The sequence below is a fragment of the Arachis ipaensis genome, chromosome B10 (genome assembly GCF_000816755.2).
Source record: "Arachis ipaensis cultivar K30076 chromosome B10, Araip1.1, whole genome shotgun sequence".
In the NCBI taxonomy this organism is placed as follows: domain Eukaryota; kingdom Viridiplantae; phylum Streptophyta; class Magnoliopsida; order Fabales; family Fabaceae; genus Arachis; species Arachis ipaensis.
Genome location: NC_029794.2, coordinates 20994042 through 21015455, shown reverse-complemented (window position 1 = coordinate 21015455; position 21414 = coordinate 20994042). Strand labels below are relative to the sequence as shown.

General features: G+C 35.7%; 1 protein-coding gene and 1 long non-coding RNA gene across 2 annotated transcripts; both read left to right on the top strand.

Moving 5' to 3' along the window:
* On the top strand, positions 451-1279 carry LOC110268376. The gene is made up of 3 exons (XM_021114489.1): positions 451-556; positions 669-1069; positions 1151-1279. Exons 1-3 carry the CDS (start codon positions 451-453, stop codon positions 1154-1156), a joined length of 513 nt encoding a protein of 170 aa, XP_020970148.1. The 3' UTR covers positions 1157-1279.
* On the top strand, positions 20322-21200 carry LOC107621920. The gene is made up of 3 exons (XR_001615990.2): positions 20322-20556; positions 20810-20881; positions 21005-21200. It is a non-coding gene; the product is annotated as an uncharacterized LOC107621920 (long non-coding RNA).

Genomic DNA, 21414 nt, shown 5'->3' with positions numbered 1-21414 from the left:
TGAAATAAATTAAGATTCTTATTCAATTTTATAATTATTGAAGTATTTTCTATATTTAAATTATAAAGTTTAGTAATTGTAAAATAATAAGAATTTTATATGATTTGATTTAAATAATGGAGATTTCGGAATTTAATACTTTCAATTTTTACAAACAAAGAAAATTAATTATATTATCTCTAATCCTTTAATTAGAGTATTTCATTGAAATTAATTTGTAAATTTATGATTAAATAATATTTTCTTTAAAGATAATTTCGTTGAATTAAAATTGGTTTTCAATTACTCTATTACCCCTAATTTCAGTAAAATGACTAAACTGCCATTAACCCTAATTCTACTACACTCACCACCTCCCTTTCCTCTTCATCCCGCACAGCCCCCAACCCTTATCTCCTCATTCTTTCTGCATTCCAACCATTCACACATAAAACAAGCACATTCACATACATGGAGAGAGATCCGCCGGAAGAGAGAAAGAGAGCTGCAATAAAGAAAGGGAGGAGAGGAGAGCGGCGCAGCCGCTACGAGCTAGTCGCCGCGGAGCCCATCACCCGTTCTATTCATCTTCATCACCGCCAGCTGAAGAGAGATGCGATGGAGAGAGAGAGAGAGAGAGAGAGAGAGGGTCCGCGGAGGGTGATCGCCGTTCGTGGAGTCCACGCCAGTGCCGTCGTGGAGGAACGTCCCTGTCAACGCGAGCTGTCGCCATCGCCGACCAAAACCCATCGTCGTCGCCGTTTCCTGCGCCATCATCACGCCCAGCCTTGCCGCCAAGTCGCCGCGCAGTCGCACCAAGGGAGAACGCTTGCAGGAAGAGAGAAGACATCGCCGAGGATCCCGTCGCCATCAGATCTGTCGCACCGCCGTTGAGGGAGCTCGTCACCGCCGTGCTTCCATCAACACCGTGGATCTGCTCCATCGCCGAACTGAGCTATGGATGAAGGGTCAGAACGCGACGGGAAAGGGAGACACCTTCTGCCACTGTCTCGCCGCCAGAGCCGTGTCACCGTCGCAAACCACCGCCGTTCTGGTTGCCGGAAGCCGCCGCCGAGCCTTTGCCTTCTTGGTAGGCATTTTTACTTCCAGAACTTTTGAAATCAATATTCCAATATATGTTATTAGAGGCTCTGAGCTGTTGGTATTGTAGGGTTGAGTTCCGATGATTTCATATCAAAATTAAGGTTGCCGTTGGATCATCGGAGTTTCTGGCCACTGTCGGAGCTGCCACCGGGTCAGCTCGGGATTGCGGCTGCTCCGTTTGCTGTTACCGTAAGTATATCTTATTGTGAACCCTCACCGTTAGTTTTCCGTTATATGTTATTAAAGTTTTTGCGGTATTTATGTTTTAGGATTGAGTTATCGGGATTGCTTGCTGTGATTAAAGCTGTTTCTGCTATTGTGGAGGTGAGCAGACCTGTGGTTGAAGCTGCAGTTGATTTTGGGCAGAGAGAAATGGTTCTTGTGATGCAATTAGTTTATGGATTCAACTTTTCGAGGTAGGAGTTTTTCTTAAAACTTAATTTTATCTTACAGAGTTGTTATAAATAGATATCAATGTGAAAAATATATTTCTGTGATTATGTTTGTCTTATGGATGTGGCTGTTTGCTGTATTGAACCATTGATTGCTTCAATGATGTGTGGTTATTGATAAAAGAGTGGTTTGTAATTTTATTTGATTTAATGTTATTAAATGTGTTTTTTTTTTGTCTTGGAGTAAGTTTGCTAATGTAAATGAGTCGGTTTTTGAAATGATTTGAGCTATGAAAATGAATGGATTTTCGGAAATAGTTTGGTTTTAAATTAGTTTGATTTCATAAATTACTTAATATTGGAGCTGGTTTGATTTTGAGAAAAGATTTATCATTGGAATTGATTCAATTTGAAAATAATTTGATATTAGAACTAGATAAATTTTGGAAAATGATTGAGACTTGGAAATGGTTGAGAAGGGTTTCAGGAATGTTTAGATGGGACCTGAAAAGGGTGGCAGAGCTCAAGTTTTAGAGGAGATGCTGCCAAAATTTTATAAAAATTGGAAGCTTCGTTTGAAGTAATTATTTAAAAAGATTTGGTTTTAAAGATTATAAGTTTTAAATTTGATTTATTTAGAAAATAATGAATTATGTTTTGAGTTGGGGTTGTTGATGAACGAAATAGGATGATGGATGACGATGATTGAATTTGAGTGAAGGATGATGAGGACTGGTTAAAGTATGATTGCTGAATGAATTTGGAAATGAGATATAAATTGATGAACAATGATGATATTGAGGATGATACAGATATTGATGAATTATGATTGAAATTGTCATATGGCTTATTTATTTGAATTATCTGAGATACGAGTTTTCCTGGGTAGACGCAGTGGCTTGCCACCACTTGCTCCAGGTTGAGACTTGATACTCTGTTGACCCTACGACATAAGAATGATCGAGCACTTATAAATTCCTGGGAATGGTACCCCCATTGAGCGATTTGATATATATATATGAGAAAAAACTATGCATAGACTCATGGGGATGCACGTCGGGGGACAGTCCAAAGGTTTGGCAAACCAAACTTGTTGGGTTGGCTGTATAATCGACAGATGAGCTCATTAGCCATAGGACAGGCATGCATCATATGCATTTGTATGCTTTTCTTGGGTTTGAATTTGTTTTGGTTTGCCTAATTGTTAAACTATTATTAACTGCTACCTGAACTAATTGTTGTAGTTGCTACCTAAACATGTGCTTTCCTTGTTTGTTTTGCCTGTGTTTGTCCTGGTGTGCTACTTTTGAGGATGAGCTTTGGTGTTGAATTGATGGTTGTGTTAATTGATTGCGTGGTTGGTTTCTGATTAGGATTTTCTTATAAGAAAAGAAGGATTTTGGATTTCTGGATATTTAAGTATTGATTTTTCGAAAAGGGTTTTTGGACGACTAGTTGTTAGTTTTTAAAAGATTCAAAGGACGAACAATAATCACTGAGCTTAAAAATAGATTTCTCTTTAAATATCTTATTATGATAATTCTGAAACTCTGTGGTGAGACCGTGTGGTTAGGTTCTCACCCCCTACAGCTTTATCTTTTCAGGAGACGGATGAAAAAACTCACGAAGGATTGTATTGCGTTTCAATTAGTCAATAATGCTGTTTAGTTTTTATTTATTTACTCTTCGCCATCAATATTATATTATGTAAGAGGGATAGGAGTTGTATCATTTATATATATAATATGTATAAGTTACTTGAGTAAGAAGTTTTGTATATATATATATATATACATACTGATTTTGAGTCAAAGGCTCCTATTTTATTATTAAGTATATGAAATCGCCGTAATACTTCTTGCTATCAGAGTAGCGCAGCCGGAAGTGTGACATTCTGATAGTGAGGGTGTTACATTATGGTATCAGAGAGGTCCTTCCTGTAGAGCCTGAGGAATGGACCGACTTTACTTCAATTGCATACTCTGAGCGTTTGTCATGTAATAGGCCTCGTTCAGATGATGAGAATTAGAGCTTTATGCACATGAGGGTCTATTGATTAATGCCATTAGTCTTGCATTACATAATTCCTAATTTTAAGTTTGGCCGGCTTAATATTAGTGAATTATGTATATGAAAGTACTAATGGGTTGTTATAGATGATATACGAGTTATAGGAAATGCGAATCACATGTTTTGGGAACGTTAAGGGTTAATTCTTGAGGTTACTCGATTAGGTGTCTTGAACTCTGCGAATATCATGTATCTTGTTCCTACTTGGTATGCTCTAAGGTTCTTGTTTGCGATTCTTTTCTTGGAAAGTGATCTATCGGATTATCTTTCAATTCTGCCCTCTTGTTCACGTGCGCTCTTGTTTGATCCTAACTGCATATGTTTGCTTAAAATCCTTGTTGTATTTACTTTCTTTGTTTAGGCACTTCCTCTTGAATCATATATTCTTTGACATACATTTGAACCTGTTTTAATGCAGTATACCTTTTTTAGTTTTTATTCCGAGTCCTTTATAGACAAATTGTGATTTAGTTTTCCTCTTATTTGACGATAATTACAGACATTCTTCGAATCTTAAGAAAATTGCCTTTGATTTGATATACACTTTTCTATATAAACTTCGAAAGTTCCTTATATAGTTTAAAATTAATTGTTTTCAATACCTCGCCTGTTCCTTCACTGATTTATGGAAATATATTTACTTTAAATACAACTTGATTTTCTAACAATTTTATTACAATTTTTACGAATATCTTTATTTGATTATGTATTTAGGTATTCTTCAAAAAAAATATATTTTTGCGTCTTTTCCGTTGATTTCCATTTGGCAAACTTCACTTAATTTATTTTTAATTTGAATTTGGTTTAGTATAACACGTTGTCTATGCAACTGTTGTTCTTTTGAAAATATTAGGCTCATATCCTTCCTTTTAGGAACAAACCAATTCTTTTTTAAGCTTTTCACTTCTTTGAATGATATACTTGGTTCTATTTTTAATTATTCTTTTACTGTTATGAACGTCACCATTAATCTTAGTTTTTCTTCTCTTGTGAATCTAATATTCGTCCGAGTTATCCTAAATTTGTTTCAATTTAGTGCACCGTTTGTCCTCTTATTTGTCTTTGTTTAGTCAAAGATTCTTCCTCGAAAATTCACTATTGATTGAGTTGTCTTTCCTTATGAGTTTTGTATTCTTTTGGATCGATTGAAAGCTTGTTTGATGTCTCATGCCTCATGGGTCTTGTTTGAACTCCCTTGATTTAAGATCCTTTCTCATATGGCTTGATTTCTTTTTCAGTACACCTTAATATTCTTGAATGTCCCTAGGTGATGGCGATTTCAAGTGTATTCTTGAAGTTTTGATGTGAATTTTTTAAAACAAGTTTTAGATTCCCTTCTTAAGAAATTTTAAATCAATTTTTCTCGCTTAATTGCATCCATAGCTATTCTTTAAATTTGACAAAATTGTTCTGAAATTAGCATGCACTATTTTATATGAAGTTTTGGATGTTTTCTTATTTAGCAAAAACTTGTTTGTTTGCAACGCACCACTTATTTTCTTTACTAACCTATAAGCAAATTTTACCTCAGAATTTTTTTTAAACAGAGTTTGAATATGAACTTTGAAAGTTTATGCAGTTTAAAATTTTGCCCCAGACTTTCTTTTTTCCAACAAAATTTAATTTCCCTCCAACTTTGCTACGATTCCATTGCACAACTTTATTTAATTTAGTACCTAAATGTCTTTCGAGAACTGTGCGAAACTAATCTAGCCTTAACGCAAATGACCTTCATTTTTCAAACCTCACCTATTCTGCCATCTACTTGGAAACTGTTTGAACGAAGTACAATTTAATTTTCTTTTAGCCATATCGCAGTTTTGTTATATATTTTTGTCATCCTTCAAAATGCGGGTTGCATATCTTTTCTTCTAGAAGATGAGGTGATCTTCCTCAAATTTTTCATTCTTTATATTCAAATGTATTAGAAGGTATTCTTAATCATAAATTTTTAAACTTTGTGAGCGTCATCACTAACTTCAGTTAATCTTCTTCTATGATTTCCTACTCCTTTAACTCATCTTAACTTTGTTTCAAACTACCGTACTATTTTTTCTTTTGTTATTCCTATCGGTCTTTTCTGATTCAAGGGTCATTCCTAAGGTTGCCAAATTGATTACTTGTAATCCTAGCAATCCTTTCAAGCTCTTGCGGATTTTGTCCTTGTCGCTTGTCTTTTTCTAAGGTTTAGTACCCTTCTGATTAAACTCGAGAATTGTTTTAATGTCATGTGCGACCTTTAGGTATAATAATACGATACGTTAGTTCCTTAAGACGTGCTTGTGGATATGGAAGGTGAAGTGGTAAGTGTGCGATGTTGTGAAAGTTTCGTTTCTCGTGGAAGAGTTTGTGGATGTTAGGCTTGTGACTAGTTATGGGGTTGTGAAGTGATTGATGGAGTTGGAGAATTGAAGTTTTGAAGTGGGTACAAGACCCGTGAGTGAACATTTTACACGTTGTTTTAATATCAACCTGCCCTATAGCCTTTTGCCATGTTAACTACCACTTTGCCTTGTGAATACCTATCTTGACTTGCACCCTATTTTGTTTCTTTTTCATGTTTTTGTAAAATCTTGAAACCATATAACCTTTTTGTATCGAGCCAATCTTGTATCTTCTGCCTTACACCATACTTTACCTTTATATTTACATCTTATGAATATTCGGTATTTGAACATTTATATATATAAGCCTTCTTACCTTTCTAAAAAGTATTCAAAAAGTAGAGTACTAAATTTGTGTATTATCTTATGTATTACTTCAATTTTCGAGGATGAAAATTTTTATAAGGTGGGTGGAATGTAAGTCTCAGAATTTTTGAAAATTTTATTATAAATTAATTTCAAGTTTAATTATTTATTTATGGCTTTAATTTCAGAAATTTCTTTACTAAAAATAAAGTAAGTTTTGATTAATTGAGTTTGAAATAATTTAAGATTCTTATTCAATTTTATAATTTTTGAATTATTTTCTATATTTAACTAGAGAATTTATTGAAATTAATTTGTAAATTTATGATTAAATAATATTTTTTTAAAGATAATTTCGTTGAATTAAAATTGGTTTTCAATTACTCTATTACCCCTAATTTTATTAAAATAACTAAACTGCCCTTAACCCTAATTCTACTACACTCACCGCCTCCCTTTCCTCTTCATCCTGCACAGCCCCCAACCCTCCTCTCCTTATTCTTTCTGCATTCCAACCATTCACACACAAAACAAACACATTCACATACATGAAGAGAGATCCGCGGGAAGAGAGGAAGATATCTGCAATCGAGAAAGGGAGGAGAGGAGAGCGACGCAGCCGCTGTGAGCTGGTTGCCACCGAGCCCATCACCTGTGTCGTTCGTCTTCATCACCGCCAGCTGAAGAGAGATGCGATGGATGGAGAGAGAGAGGGTCCGCAGAGGGTGGTCGCCTTTCATGGAGTCCACGCCAGTGCCATCGCGGGGAACGTCCCTGTCATCGCGAGCTATCGCTATCGCCGACCAGAACGCATTGTCGTCGCCGTTTCCTGCGCCATCGTCGTGCCCAGCCTTGCCGCCAAGTCGCCGCGCAGTCGCACCAAGGGAGACGCTTGTGGGAAGAGAGAAGACGCCACCGAGGATGCCGTCACCGTCAGATCTGTCGTGCTGCCGTTGAGGGAGCTCGTCACTGCCGTTCTTCCATCAACGCTGTGGATCTGCTCCATCACCGAACTGAGAAGATCAATGAAAGGGGGAAAGAACTACTTCTACGAGTTTTTTAATGAAGGACAAAATACTCTTCCGAGCCTTGGTAAGTTATGCACGAGGGAAGAAGATCAAAACTTCAACTAATATCGAAGGATTTGAGATTTCGGGATAAAAGAGGCTCTAAAGTGGATGAAAAATGGCAAGGCAGTAGGACCCGATAATATTCTGATTGAAATTTGGAAAGGCCTTGGAAAGAAAGGCATCAGTTGGTTAACCAAGTCTTTTAATGAGATTTTAAGGTCAAAGAAGTTTCCAGATGAGTGGAGAAAGAGTACCTTGGTACCTATCTACAAGAATCCCCTATATAGAGTTGCAAAAATTATAGAGGGATCAAGCTCATGGGCCATACCATGAAATTATAAAAAAAGGTGATAAAATGGAGGCTGAGACAAGAGACACAAGTAACAGAGAACCAATTTGATTTTATGCTAGGCAGATCCACTACTAAAGCTACATACCTATTAAGAAGGATGATGGAGATGTATCTTAGTAATAAAAGGGATCTACATATGGTGTTTATTGACTTGGAAAAAGCATACGATAGGGTGCCAAGAGAGGTCTTATAGAATGTTTTCAAAAGGAAGAGAGTAAGGATCACATATATTCGTGCAATTAAAAATATGTATGATGGGCTACAACTAATGTGAAGACTCAAGGCGGTGTGATAAAGGAATTTTCCATTGGTATAGGATTACACCAGGGATCATCCTTAAGTCCATACTTTTTCACATTAGTCTTGGAAGTACTCACAGAACATATCCAAGAGCCTGTGCCATGGTGCATGCTTTTTGCCAATGATATCACCCTTATAGGAGAGTCAAGGGAAGACCTAACTAAGAAGTTGTATTTATGGAGAGAAGCTCTAGAAATGTATGGTCTACGCATAAGCCGTAGTAAGACGGAATATATGGAATGTAAGCATGGTTCTAAAAATTGAATTGGATCAGCTGGTTAGACCAATTCGAGCATGAACCGGCAGTATAAATGGTTTGGTTCTCTGCTCAAAACCACTCATCCTAAAATCGGACGCAAACTACTGAACAGGCCAAAAACTGGCCGGTTGGACCGGATTGGAAACCGCCGGTTTGGCTGGAACGACGCCGTTTCGGTTAAATTCTTAAAGAAAAAAAAACAAATGCGTGCTCAGTGTTGTGCCTCCTACTACCCCCTTTCGTTCCTTCCTTTGTTCTTCACTAATCAAGTAATCATAAAGCTTAACTCAAAGAAAGAAAAAGTGAAAACCCTAACTAGCCTCCACTACCGCCGAACAGAGTGAGCCACTTCGCTATCCGTCGTTGTCCGAGGCTTCTCTCTTCGTCCTTCGGCATTTTCCAATTCTCCAACCGCTATCCGCTCTCAGATTCACCAATCGCAGGCACACATCTTCTTCCTCGAGCGTCCGTTGTCTTTGTCTACTTGCCGTTGTGCTAGCCATCATCTTTGTCTACTGACTATACTCGCCGTGGTGCTCGCTATCTCAGACCAAAGGTTAGTGCTCACTGCTCACTTGTTCTTCATTTTTTTATTTTTTTTAATGCTCTGTTCGGAAATCAAATCACAGGATGATTAATTGATTATTGAATGTTTTGTGATTTTATTGAAGAAAACCATTCTCTATTCCAATCTCCTTCCTTCGAGTTCAGAGATAAGAAGTTCAACCAAGAGAAAAATCCTAGTCTCTACCACTGCCGCAAGGAGCAGCCGTGTTTGCCACTGTTTTGTGAGTTAATTATGCATAAATGGTGACTATCTTAATAATTAATTGAACTCCAATATTTTGTTCAAAACATTCCCAACCTTGTTGTCCTTGAATGCTGAAAATAGACTGCTTCTGCCTGGGTTGTGGAAATTAGAGCTTTTATTCTAACACAATAGCATTAATAAATCCGGCTTTTGAATTATAAGGAATCAGGTTATACCAGTGCTAGGAAATATGAATTATGTTCTATAAACACCCTTTTATTTGGGTTTTAAGATTGAATTTTGTGTGTCATTAAGCTTCACAAATTATGCTATATTATGACTGGCTTAATTCTCATATTAATTTATTTGTCTTAGTTTAAGGTGGATATGAGTTTTTAAATATGGTGATATGGTGAAAAAATTTTATTTTTGATTTACTATCTTATTTTTTCCGTATACAAGTCCTGAACTATACTTTTGTTGTACACTGCATCTGCATAGGTTTTTGTTGCATTGAATAGTGCATTTCAATATTTCATACACTTTTGGAGTACTTTGCAAACATATAATGCAGCAGTTGTTAGTCCATTAGATTTGGACTTGAAATTTAGTATATTTTGTATACTAGCTGGGCTACTTAATCTTAATCTTAATTAAAATTTAAGGTTAATAATTTTACAACTTTTGTATTTCTAATTTTATTTGTTAAAAACTGATTGTACTAAGAAGCTAGTTAAAAGCATATTTTTTAAAGCTTTGGACTAAAACTGTACGCAAATACATAAAAAGTGGTTTATTTTACTGAAATTGTAGAGAGTTTGAAGAGAAAAGGATTCATTTCTTGAATGATTGCTACTTCTGTTATTTGAACTTCAGAGATATAACTACAAAATGGTTTTTTCGGTTAAACCACAGTTGACCGGTTAAACCAATAAATCAGTGAACTAATGATTAAAGCGGTTCGATAACCCATCTGGTTTTTAGAACCTTGAGTATAAGTTCGGTAGCCGAAGGGAAAATCCTAATACAGAGGTGAAGATTGAAGAAAACATCCTACAAAAAGTTAAAAGTTTTAAGTATCTTGGGTGCATCATACAGGATAATGGAGAGATTGAACAGGATGTAAATCATAGGATCCAAGTAGGTTGGTCAAAATGGCGGAGTGCGCCTGGTTTTATATATGACAAAAAAGTACCTTTAAAACTTAAAAGTAAATTCTATCGCACTGCTATCAGACGGCTATGCTTTATGTAACACCCTAAATTTTGCACCTCATAATCGTACCAAAAGCTCAGGCCTTATTTACCTCTAAACCTTTTGATTATATACTATCTGGATTTAATATTGAGCCTTCGCGAATACGAACCAAAACTTTAATTAAGAAAGTGAAGGGAGACTTTATTTTAAATCACTTAATCACAAAAGTATATATATTCACATAGCTTTATATACATAGACTTATTCAAAGAACCTCAATTACAAGTCCTGCCCTTTTAAAAACCAAAATAATGAACAACGAGGGGAAAATGAATTATAACAACTCAACTCGTAAACATAATCTTCTATGCTTCTGTAGCTCGCACTAAACCTTCGCACATGTAGCTGAAAGGGGTGGAAATAGGGGTTAAGAATCAGGGAGTTCTTAGTAGGGTCGGGGTGCACAGTTATATTCATTTTTATTACTTGTTACACAGGAATTTCATAACAGCCAACTTACAATCTTCAACAGTTGGTCAATAGCAACAAACCTCATAATACAGACAACTTTAACAAACCAGAGATACAAAGAAAATCACAAGTCAAGAAGAATACACACACACAATCTCAAAACACACATATCACAGAGAAGTATGTGCAAACAAGTATGATGCTTGTCTAGTCCTATACAGGCCATGAGCTCATGTGTTGGTTTGTTGCCCGATTCCCGGCATTGGTCCTGAGATAAGCGTTTCGTATCACCGTCCTTATCTCAGCCAACGTCCCCTCCATGAGCCTTTTGCATCGCCGTCCTCATGGGAGAACCTTTCTTTCAGTCTCCAGTGAGCGTTACGTATCACCGTCCTCACTGATCCATCCCTATGGTACCAAGTGAGCGTTACGCATCGCCGTCCTCACTAGATACTTGGCACTAAGGCCCAAATAGCACTCAATTTCTTTTCAATCTTTGCTCTCTACTCTACTGCGAGAGACCCCTTTAATTAATACCTTCTTTTCTTTCTGCTCTATTGTGACAGGCGTTCATCAAATTCTTTTAATCTTTGTTCTCTATTCTCCTGTGACAGAGATTCTTTTAATTAATACTTTCTTTTCTATCTGCTCTACTGTGGCAGACATTCATCAAATTCTTTTAATCTTTGTTCTCTGCTCTCCTGTGACAGAGATTCTTTTTACTTAATATAAAGTGTGTGCACGCGCGCGTGCGTGTGTGTAATATAATAATAATAATAATAATAATAATAATAATAATAATAATAATAATAATAATAATAATAATGAGGCTATTGCTACTGTGTTGAAGCCTTTTAATTTCAGCAGGTGATGAAATGTGTTGGGCACATTTTTGAAGGATGCGTGTTGACGTTGGAAATACACGCGCAGACAAAAACTGCTCATGGCAGTGTTTGCAAAGAAAGGTTTAACTGAGGAGTTGGGAATTAGGATAATTACGTATGTCTAATGTGATATTAACAATGCTTTTGCGTTTGGATTGTTTTTTTTTTTTTTTGTTGGTGATGGTCATTTTGTGTCCCTCAAATATTTTATTTTTTATGTGATATTAACAATGCGTATGTCTAATGTGGTATTAAAGTATGTTTAATGTGTTTAGATTTTTTTATGTTGATAATGAAAAAAAATCTATTTTTGGTGTTTAATATTATGAGTAATGCTACATGTACACCAAAATTAGTTATTAAAGTCAGCTACCAGTATAAAATACATGTTGGTATACAAATACATATTGAAAATAAATTAAACTACACATGTATTTATACACAAATATATTGGTGGCTGATTTTAGTGGTTGATTTTGGTGTACAAATAATATTTTGTAATATTATTTAGTTCACGTTAATAAAAAAATTATATTTTTTGTTGAATATTTAATTTGTGACGTTAATAATAATAATTAAAGCTTGATATATTTAATTTTTAATATTGCATTGTTATTGTCCATGCTAATAATGATATTTTTTATTTTTAGATTTTAATTTTTCATGTTAATAAAGAATTAAATTATATTCAGGAATTAAAATATTATTATCTGATATGCTTTATTTTTTTTGTATATATATATATTGGATTTAAAAATAAGGATAATTTATGTTAATAAATTGATTGGAGACTAAAATTACACAGATATCTTGAATAGAAATTGGTTTCACACATGTCCTAAACAGATCTATATAAATCGAATCTGGCAAACTCGATTTTTAGGTATTCACATATAAATCGAATTTCAATTTATTATGTACAAAATATACATAGTTAATCGAATATATACATAATAGATAAGTATAAATTAAAATAAAAATTTTATTATAATTAAATTTTTCTTTTGATTATATATTTGGAGTATTTTTCAAAATTCTGGAAAGAAAGGGGATTTCTTGCTTTTATTCCGGTTGAGTTTCGTTGGATAAACTTTACTTAATTCATTTTGATTTGAGTTTGATTTAGCATACTACATGGTTTATGCCATTGTTGTTCTTTTGAAAATATTGGACTCATGACTTTTTTTTCTTATGAATGGACTCGCTCCTTCTTAAGCTTTTCACCTCTATGAATGTCATACGTGATTCTGTTTTTAAATATACATCTACCTTTTGGGAGCACTACAATCAATCTCAGCTTTCCTTCTCTGGTGAATCTCATTCTTATGAGTTAGTTTGATTCGTTTCAAAAATAGTGCATCATTTATCCTCTCATTGTCTCTACCATAGTTTTTAGTCAAAGATTTATCCTTGAGAAATTACTAATGATTGAGTTGCCTTTTCCTATGACTTTTATATTCTTTTGAATCAATTAAAAGCTTGTTTGATGTTTCATGCCTAGTGGATCTTGTTTGAACTCTCTTGGTTTAAGATCCTTTCTTGCATGGCTTGACTCCTTTTTAGTACATCTTAAACTTCTTGAATGTTCTTCTGAGATGGTGATTTCAAGAACACTTTTGGAGTCTTGTTTTGAACTTTTTAAAGAAGTTTTGAATTCTCTTGTAAGAAGTTTTAAACGGAATTTATTTTCTGTTGCTTGATTGAGATTGAAACCGTTGTTCAATTTTGACGAAGTTAATTTAAAGTTGGCATGCGCCATTTTAAATGAAGTTTTGAAAAGCTTCCTTGTTTAGTGGAAACTAGTTCGTTTGTAACGCACCACTTGTTTCCTTTACCAATTTATAAGCGGATTTTTACCTCGGATTTTCTTTCTAAATAGAGTTTAACTTTCTCTTTTGTCCTTGCTATAATGTTATAAACGCTTGTTTGAATATGGACTTTGGAAATTTTTGAACAAGCATTTGATTTCTTTCGAGTTTTATGAATTACTTTTGGTTAAGTTGTGCACCTAACTATCTTTCTAAAATATTTGAGGAAATATTTTAGCTCTTAGCCAAACCGGTGTGCATTTTGTTTTTAAAACTCTACATAATCTACTTCCACGTGAAATTGATTTAGAGCAAAGCCATGTTTATACTTTTGTTACTCTCTTGAAGGATGTTTGTTGTTTAACTTCTCTTTCAGACTGCGAAGTGATTTTTTTTGCAAGTTTTCGATTCTTTTAAGAACAATGTATTTGGAAGTATTTTAATTATGCTCTTGAGTTCTGTGAGCTTGACTTGGGTCTGAGACATTCTTTTCTATAAACCTCTTACTTCTTCGACTCAGCTTGAAATTATTTCAAACTAATGCGCTGATTCTCCTTCCTATTGATCCTATTGAATTTCCTTGATCCAAGGGTTATCTTTGAAGTTGTCAATTGATTTGAGTCTAGGAAACTCCATTGCTTGAGTGTCCTTGTTTATCTGGAATTGGATACATTCTCTCAAATCTATGAGTACTATCCTTGACATTTGATTCTCCTTTCTAAATCTTGTATCTTTCTGAGTAGACTCGAGAATTGTTTGATATCACGTGCGACTTGTAGACATAGTAACGCGATGCATTAGTTCTTTAAGACGTAATATGGGTATACGGAATTTGAAGCGGTAGGTGTGCGACGTTATAAGTTGTGGGTGTTTCGTTCCTTGCGAACGGGTTTGCAATCGTTAGACTTATGATCGGATATGGGGATTATAAAGTGCTTGATGGAGTTGGAAAATTGAAGCTTTGAGGTTGATATGAGATTAGCGTGCGGATGTTGAGCACGTCGTTTTAACCCCATCATGTTTTATAGCCTTTGATGCCTTGCCTTACTATTACATGTTTGACCCATGTCATCTTTTGCATTGAGCCTGTCTTGTAATGTTCGCTTTGCAACCATACTCCTACCTTTGCATCCTTATGCAAATGACAATTAAAGTATTTGAAAATCGTATATATGTTTATATGTTGAGATATTTTTACTTCTTCTTTAAATGTGTTCAAGAGTGAACTGTTATGAAATTTCTTTTGTTTTGTATCAATTTTCGAGGACAAAAATTTTTGTAAGGTGGGTAGAATGTAAACCCAAAACTTTTGAAAAGTCTTATTATCATCAAGTCTCAAATCCTATAGTTATTTATAGCCTTAATTTCAGAAATTATTTTATTAAAGATAATTAAGGCAAGTTTTGATTTATTGAATTTGAGATGAGTTATGATTATTATCCAATTTTATAATTATTAGATTATTTTTTATATTTAAAGTATAAAGTTGATAGTTATGAAATAATAAGAATTTTATATGATTTGAACTATGTAATTAATATTTTAAATATTAATACTGCTATTTTGAAAAATGAAGAAATTAAGTATATTATTTCTAATTATTTGGTTGGGACATTTTATTGAAAATAATTTGTAAAATTGATGAGCAAATAGTATTTCTATACATTAATTTTGTTGGATTAAAATTTATTCCTAATTACTATGTTACCCCTACTTTTATTTGAAATTACAGAAGTACCCCTAACCCTAAGTTTCAAAAATGAAGCCCTAGCCCTCAAAACCCAAGCAGCCGCAGCTGCTACCCTCTCTACTCTAAACACACACACACCCAGCCACTAGAAAAGGGAAAGAACGAAACAGAAAGGGAAGTGGGGTGAGGGACACACAGAGAAGGAAGGAAGGAAGAGAGGAGGGAGGAGCGTCGCCGGCGCGTCGGGCTTCACCACCGCCGTCGCGTCGCCGTCGTCAGACCTGCGAATGGTTACCGCCTCGCTGTCGTCTAGGGAGCCACCACCTCGGTTCATCCCTGCCATTCGTCCTCAGCCTCATCGCGTTCTTGTTCGGCCGCCATTGCTTCCATGTCCTCCAACGGCGCTACTGTTGTCGCCGATAAAGCCGCCGCAAAGAGGAGGAGAGGGCGCTGCTTCACGCCTCGCCGCCGTCGTTGTTCTGAAAGGGGCTGTAGTCGCCGTTGAGCATGATGAGTGAAGGAGAGGGAAAACTCGCGTCTGAGGCTGGGAGGAGGTGTAGTTTCGCCGCTGCTGGGGAAGAGAACACGTCTGGGAAAGGGAACCGGGAGAAACGGCGCACGAAGGGTGCTGTGATGGGAAAGGAATCCACCTGCGTCACCGCTGGAGAGAGGGAGATCGGAACGAGTAAGGAGGAGGAGGGTTATGTCCGCCACCATCTGAGCTCGCCGCTGCGGGTGATGGCAAGCTGAACTGTAGCCAGAAGAGTGTTCAGGCCGCCACAGGTGCCGCTGCTGGGCAAGGGAGCTGCATCTCTGTGACACTGACCACCGGGAGTGGTTCTGTGACTTCTGGGACCACCGCCGGAGCCTCTGGCTACTTCTGCCTTCGCCGAAAAACTCTACCGGTAAGGGCTTTGAATTTGGTTTTCATTCGTTTAAGATTCCGGAAGCTTTATCGCCTCTGTATGTGGGTTTCAGTTACCAACGCCGGATTCCGGTCGCCGCTGTCACTCGAGGTGGCTGATGGGCTGCCGCCGAACCGGTTCAAGAGACCACCGCTGTTCGGTTCAGCCGTTCCTTCTTCGGTAAGTAAGTATGTTTCGGAAAGCCTCACGTTAGTATTTCATTGTGTTTGGTTAATGAATATGAGTTTTGGTAACGTGGGGTCGAGTCCTGATTATTATATGTTATGAATAGTGTTGATATGGTTAATGCGAAAGTGGCTGGGAGCTGAGGTTTTGGTTGCCGTCAATTCGGGTTGAGGCGGAAAGGACTTGATAAGGCGTTTGGGTTATGGATTTGCGTTTTGAGGTAGGGGCGCTTTCCAAAAACTATATTCTTATATATTGGAATTATTACATATGGATACTGATGTGAGAGAATGTGTATTTGGTGATTGTATCGGCCTTATGTATGGCTTGATTTGCCTTGGTTGATTATGAATGTCTGTTGGTTGAATTGTTATGTGGTTTTGTGAAACGAAATGCTTTTCAAGTTGATTCTTTTAAAGCTTTGAGATTGAGTTTAATCCGTTGAGAATTGAATTGAGTTAATTTTATTGAGAGTGTGAAAAATAGAATCCACTCTTGAATTCAGCCTGGCTTGCTTTAAATAATCTGGTTTTTTATGAATGATTGTTACTGAACCGTTTCTTTGAAACTTTAGAAATGAGTTTATTCGGTTGATAATGATTTGATTTTTGAAACGGTTTTCTTGAAATATGGTATTGAGATTAACTGTTGGATTTTGGCTTGCCTTTGAATTGATTTTGGATTCTGGGCTGTTGGAAAAAGATTGTGGAATGGTTTTGTTGGGACCCGAACCGGGTGGCAAAGTCCAAGTTTTAGGGGAGATGCTGCCGAAATTTCTATAAAATCCGAGTCTTTATTGAAATGTTGTCTGGGAAAAATGATGAAAATGTTTTCGGAAAGGTTTTAAGTACTCTTTGAACTCTGAATTCTTGCAAGACTAAAACAATTTTGAACAGTTGAAATGTTCTAGAATTTTAGTGATTTATGGCTTAAATGCCGATTTTATGAATTGATGATGTTGAATGTGGAAGTGCTGTTTTGTTGTGAGCCATAATGGCTGTGTATGATTATAAATATTGGTTGGTTCTGGATTGAACCATGAGCCGGAATGGCTGTGTTTAATATGAATATTGGCTGGTTCTGGACTGAACCGTGAGCCGGATGGCTGAGATGGATGTTGATCCATGGATGAGATTGAATGCATGTATATGCTGAATCATTGATAAATGTGAATGTTGCACTTCCACTATCGGAGATAAGAGTTTCCCTGGGAGAAAGCAGTGGCTAGCCACCACGTGCTCCAGGTTGAGACTCGAAGCTCTTTTGACCCTATGTCGTCAGGGTGGCCAGGCATTGTGAAAGCCCCGGATGAGCTCACCCCCATAAATATTCACCAGTGAGGGTGATGGATATGGATCATGAATTATGATCAAGTTTATATTGAGTATAACTCGAGTTGGGGAGACACGACAGAGGGACAGTCCAATGGTTAGCTACCAGGACTTGTCGGGTTGGCTCTATAACCGACAGATGATATCATCAGCCACTAGGAACAGGCATGCATCATATGCATTTATGTGACATTGTTTGGGTGTGCATATTGTACTTAGTTTGCCTTTGTGACTATTTGAGATTATCTGCTACTTGCTTTACTTGCTGTAACTGTTTGTTTGTGCTTGAACCTCCTATCTATGTTTGCAACTGGGACTCTGTTGGATTGTGGTGATTGGTAGTTGTTGGATTGCTTGGACCTAGGGCCGTGGTTGAAATGAGATGGACCGATGGTTGGTTTCGATTTTGTGTTTCTGATTTGGAATAGTATGAAAGGCTATTTTTTGGTTTAGCATAGAAGAACCTTTTGAAAGGCTTTCGAAATATTGTTTTAAATGAACACTTTCCTCTTTCAGAAAAGGATTTCAGATTTTCTCTTTTACTGTAAACCGTTATTTTTGAAAAGAGGCATAAGTCAGTTATTAACCACTGGTACGGTTTATCTTCACGTATCCTATTACAGTAATTCCCAAAAACCCTCTACTGAGAACCCTTTCGAGGATGATGTTCTCACCCCCTACATTTTTCCCTTTCAGGATATGGATGCAGAAGTCACGAAGAGTTTATTTAGTTGTTGAAATGCTCTGTATTGCTTTGGATTATTACTTGTTGTACCCTCGCCTTTATCTTGATATATTCTATAAGAGTTGGAGCGGTTTAAAGTTTAAAGTTTTAAACAGGCTCATATTTTAGTATTAAATAATATAAAAGTCGTCGTAATGTCCGAGCTATCAGAGTCACGCAGCCGGAAGCGTGAGCTTTGGTAGTTAGGGTGTTACAGACAATCAAGCAAAGATATGCATGGGCGATAAGGTGTGGTTGAAAGAAGTATTCAAATCACATTTTTTAAGGAAGAAATCCGAAACAAAGAATTCCAATGAAAACAATGAAAGAAGAGATGACACCAAGTCACACAGCACGAATAAAGAGTACACGTCGAAACGAATCCTTAAAACGTAACTTCTAACGTTCCCAAACTCCGTGATTCGCATAACCTATTATTTCTATCTCGTCTATGATAATCCATTAGTGTTCCTGTATACACAAATCATCAGTATTAAGTTGGCCAGACCTAATACCATGAGGAATGCAACGTTTGACTAACAACATTAATCAATAGACAATCATGCACGTGAAACTCAAACTCGTCATTAGGACAAGTCGTATTGCATGACAGACACTCAGAGTATGCAGTGAAGCATAGTCAGTCCATTTCCAAGGCTCTAACAGGAATGAACTGCTCCGATACCATAATATAATGCCTTAACTTTTAGCACGTCATAATTGTACCAAAAGCTCATGTGTTACTTACCTCTAAACCTTTTGATTATATACAATCTGGATTTAATATTGAGCTTTCGCGAATACAAACCAAAACTTTAAATAAGAAAACGAAAGGAAACTTTATTTTAAATCACTTAATCACAAAAGTATATATATTCACATAACTTTATATACATAGACTTATTCAAAGAACCTCAATTACAAGTCCTACCCTTATAAAAATCAAAATAATGAACAACGAGGGTTAAGTGAATTCTAACAACTCAACTCGTAAACATAATCTTCTATGCTCCTGTAACTCCGCACTAAACCTTCGCACCTGTAGCTGAAAGGAATGGAAATAGGGGGTAAGAACTGGGAAGTTCTTAGTAGGGTCAGGGTGTACAGTTATATTCATTTTTATTATTTGTTACAAAGAAATTTCACAACAGCCTACTTACAATCTTCAACAGTTGGTCAATAGTAGCAAACCTCATAATACAGACAACTTTAACAAACCAGAGATACAGAAAAAATCACAAGTCAAGAAGCACACACACACACAATCTCAGAAAACACATATCATAGAGAAGTATGTGTAAACAAGTATGATGCATGTCTAGTCCTATACAGGCTATGATCTCATGTGTCGATTTGTTGCCCGATTTTCGACACTGTTCCTGAGATAAGCGTTTCGTATCGTTCCCGATTTTCAACTTCACATTCTTTCCTCGCTTTTCCCTAATGACTTATGAAAAAGAATCATAAAATTCTTAAATTAACTGTATCCTCTAAAGCTTTTAAGGGTCATTCCGTTTGCTATTCTTTGACTTAAATATCCTTAATAAAAAAGATAACAATAATATAAATAAGATAATTTAAATAGTAAATAAATAATAATTATATCTTTTCTAAAAAAATAGTTTCATAAAACTTTTATTCTTAAACTCTTACTATTTACGTTTTAAACTTCAAACTTTTAAATATTTTATTTTTAATCCAACATTTTTATAAAATTATATTTGAAACCTCATTTATCTCAATATTTATAAAAGTAGCCCTGAAATTTTATAAAATACTTATTTTTACCTCCCTACTTTATTTATTACCCAAAATACCCAAAAACTTATATAATTACAAAAAATACCTCGATTTTTTATATACAAATACGATGTTACCCTTCAAAAATAAAGTTTAAATATTAATCTTCCTCTTATACGAAAATCAAAACCCTTAGCCCTTTTCTTTAAAAATATTACTTATATTTTAATTTGTTTTTGAGTTTTTTGATTACCGATTTTTCTTAGCTTTTAATTTAATCTTTCAATCACCAAATCTCATCAATTTTCTCAAAATAGCACAATAGATGGTATAAGGTGGGTTAGGTGTCGTTATCATGTGTGCGTGCATGTAGACTTTCTTCCTTAATTCCCTTAAGGCTTTGGCCAAGGTGTTCGTTCTCTTCCCTCCCACCCCCAATCCCCTTCCTTCATAGCTTCTTCTCAACTAAAAGTAACAAGTTTATACAAACACAACAGAAATCATAGAACAACCTACTACTTCTTCTTCCCCACCTTCTCCTTCGATCATTGGGTGAGTTATTATGAGGAGGAACAGTGTTCTGTTATTGTATTCTCTCATTGCGCTTGTCGCTTACTTCTCTCTCTGATTTCAAGCTCAAGCTGCTCCTGCAGGTATCCCCAAAAATATGAAAAGCCAAGGAAAATTTCAGTGTCCCAGTTTTTTAAATTAGTTCGATTTTCCAATTTTTTTAATGAGCTTTGCTAAATTTTGAATCTTTTTGCTTTATGTTGATGAGTGCCGATTGATTCCCTTCTTACTTTGCATGTTTTCTTTAAAAGTGGGTATGCTTTTCTTTCTTTCTTTCTTTCTTTCTTTCTTTCTTTTTTAGCTTGATAATTAATTTAATTAATGTTGGTAAATCAGGGCCATTGATTAACCATCTTTCTTCACTTCTCAAATGGACAAGGTCTAGTGCCTCCAAGACGCCAAATTCAGGTTCATTGTGTAGTGATGATAATAATAATAGCTTCGTGATTTGTGTGGTACATCAATTCTTATGGGTTTAGTATGTAAATGTAAGTGTAATTTGTTGTTGTTATTATTCTTTTTCCTTTTCAGATGGGAGTGTTCTTTAATTTGAGAATGATTATGGTAGAAGGAAAGGGATTGGGGGTGGGAGGGAAGAGACCGAAGAAGAGATGGGTGGGGTAGGGTGAGATTTTTTTTGAATATTATTTTTATTAATAGTTAAGGGTAATTTGGCCCAAAAAAATAGAAAATGGCGATTTTATAACGTTTTGTAACGTTATGGATGATTTTAATAACAAAAAAAGGTTAAGGACGATTTTGATTTTCACCTCAGACCTTAGGGACGAAAAAAATACTTAACCCTTAAATTAAAATTTACTAATTATAAAATTCTATTTAATTATTTTTGTTAAAAATAATTTTCTTAAAAATTACATCTCAATATAATTAACTCATAAATAGCTAATTCTTTAATTTGTAAAAATCTGGGGTCTTACACT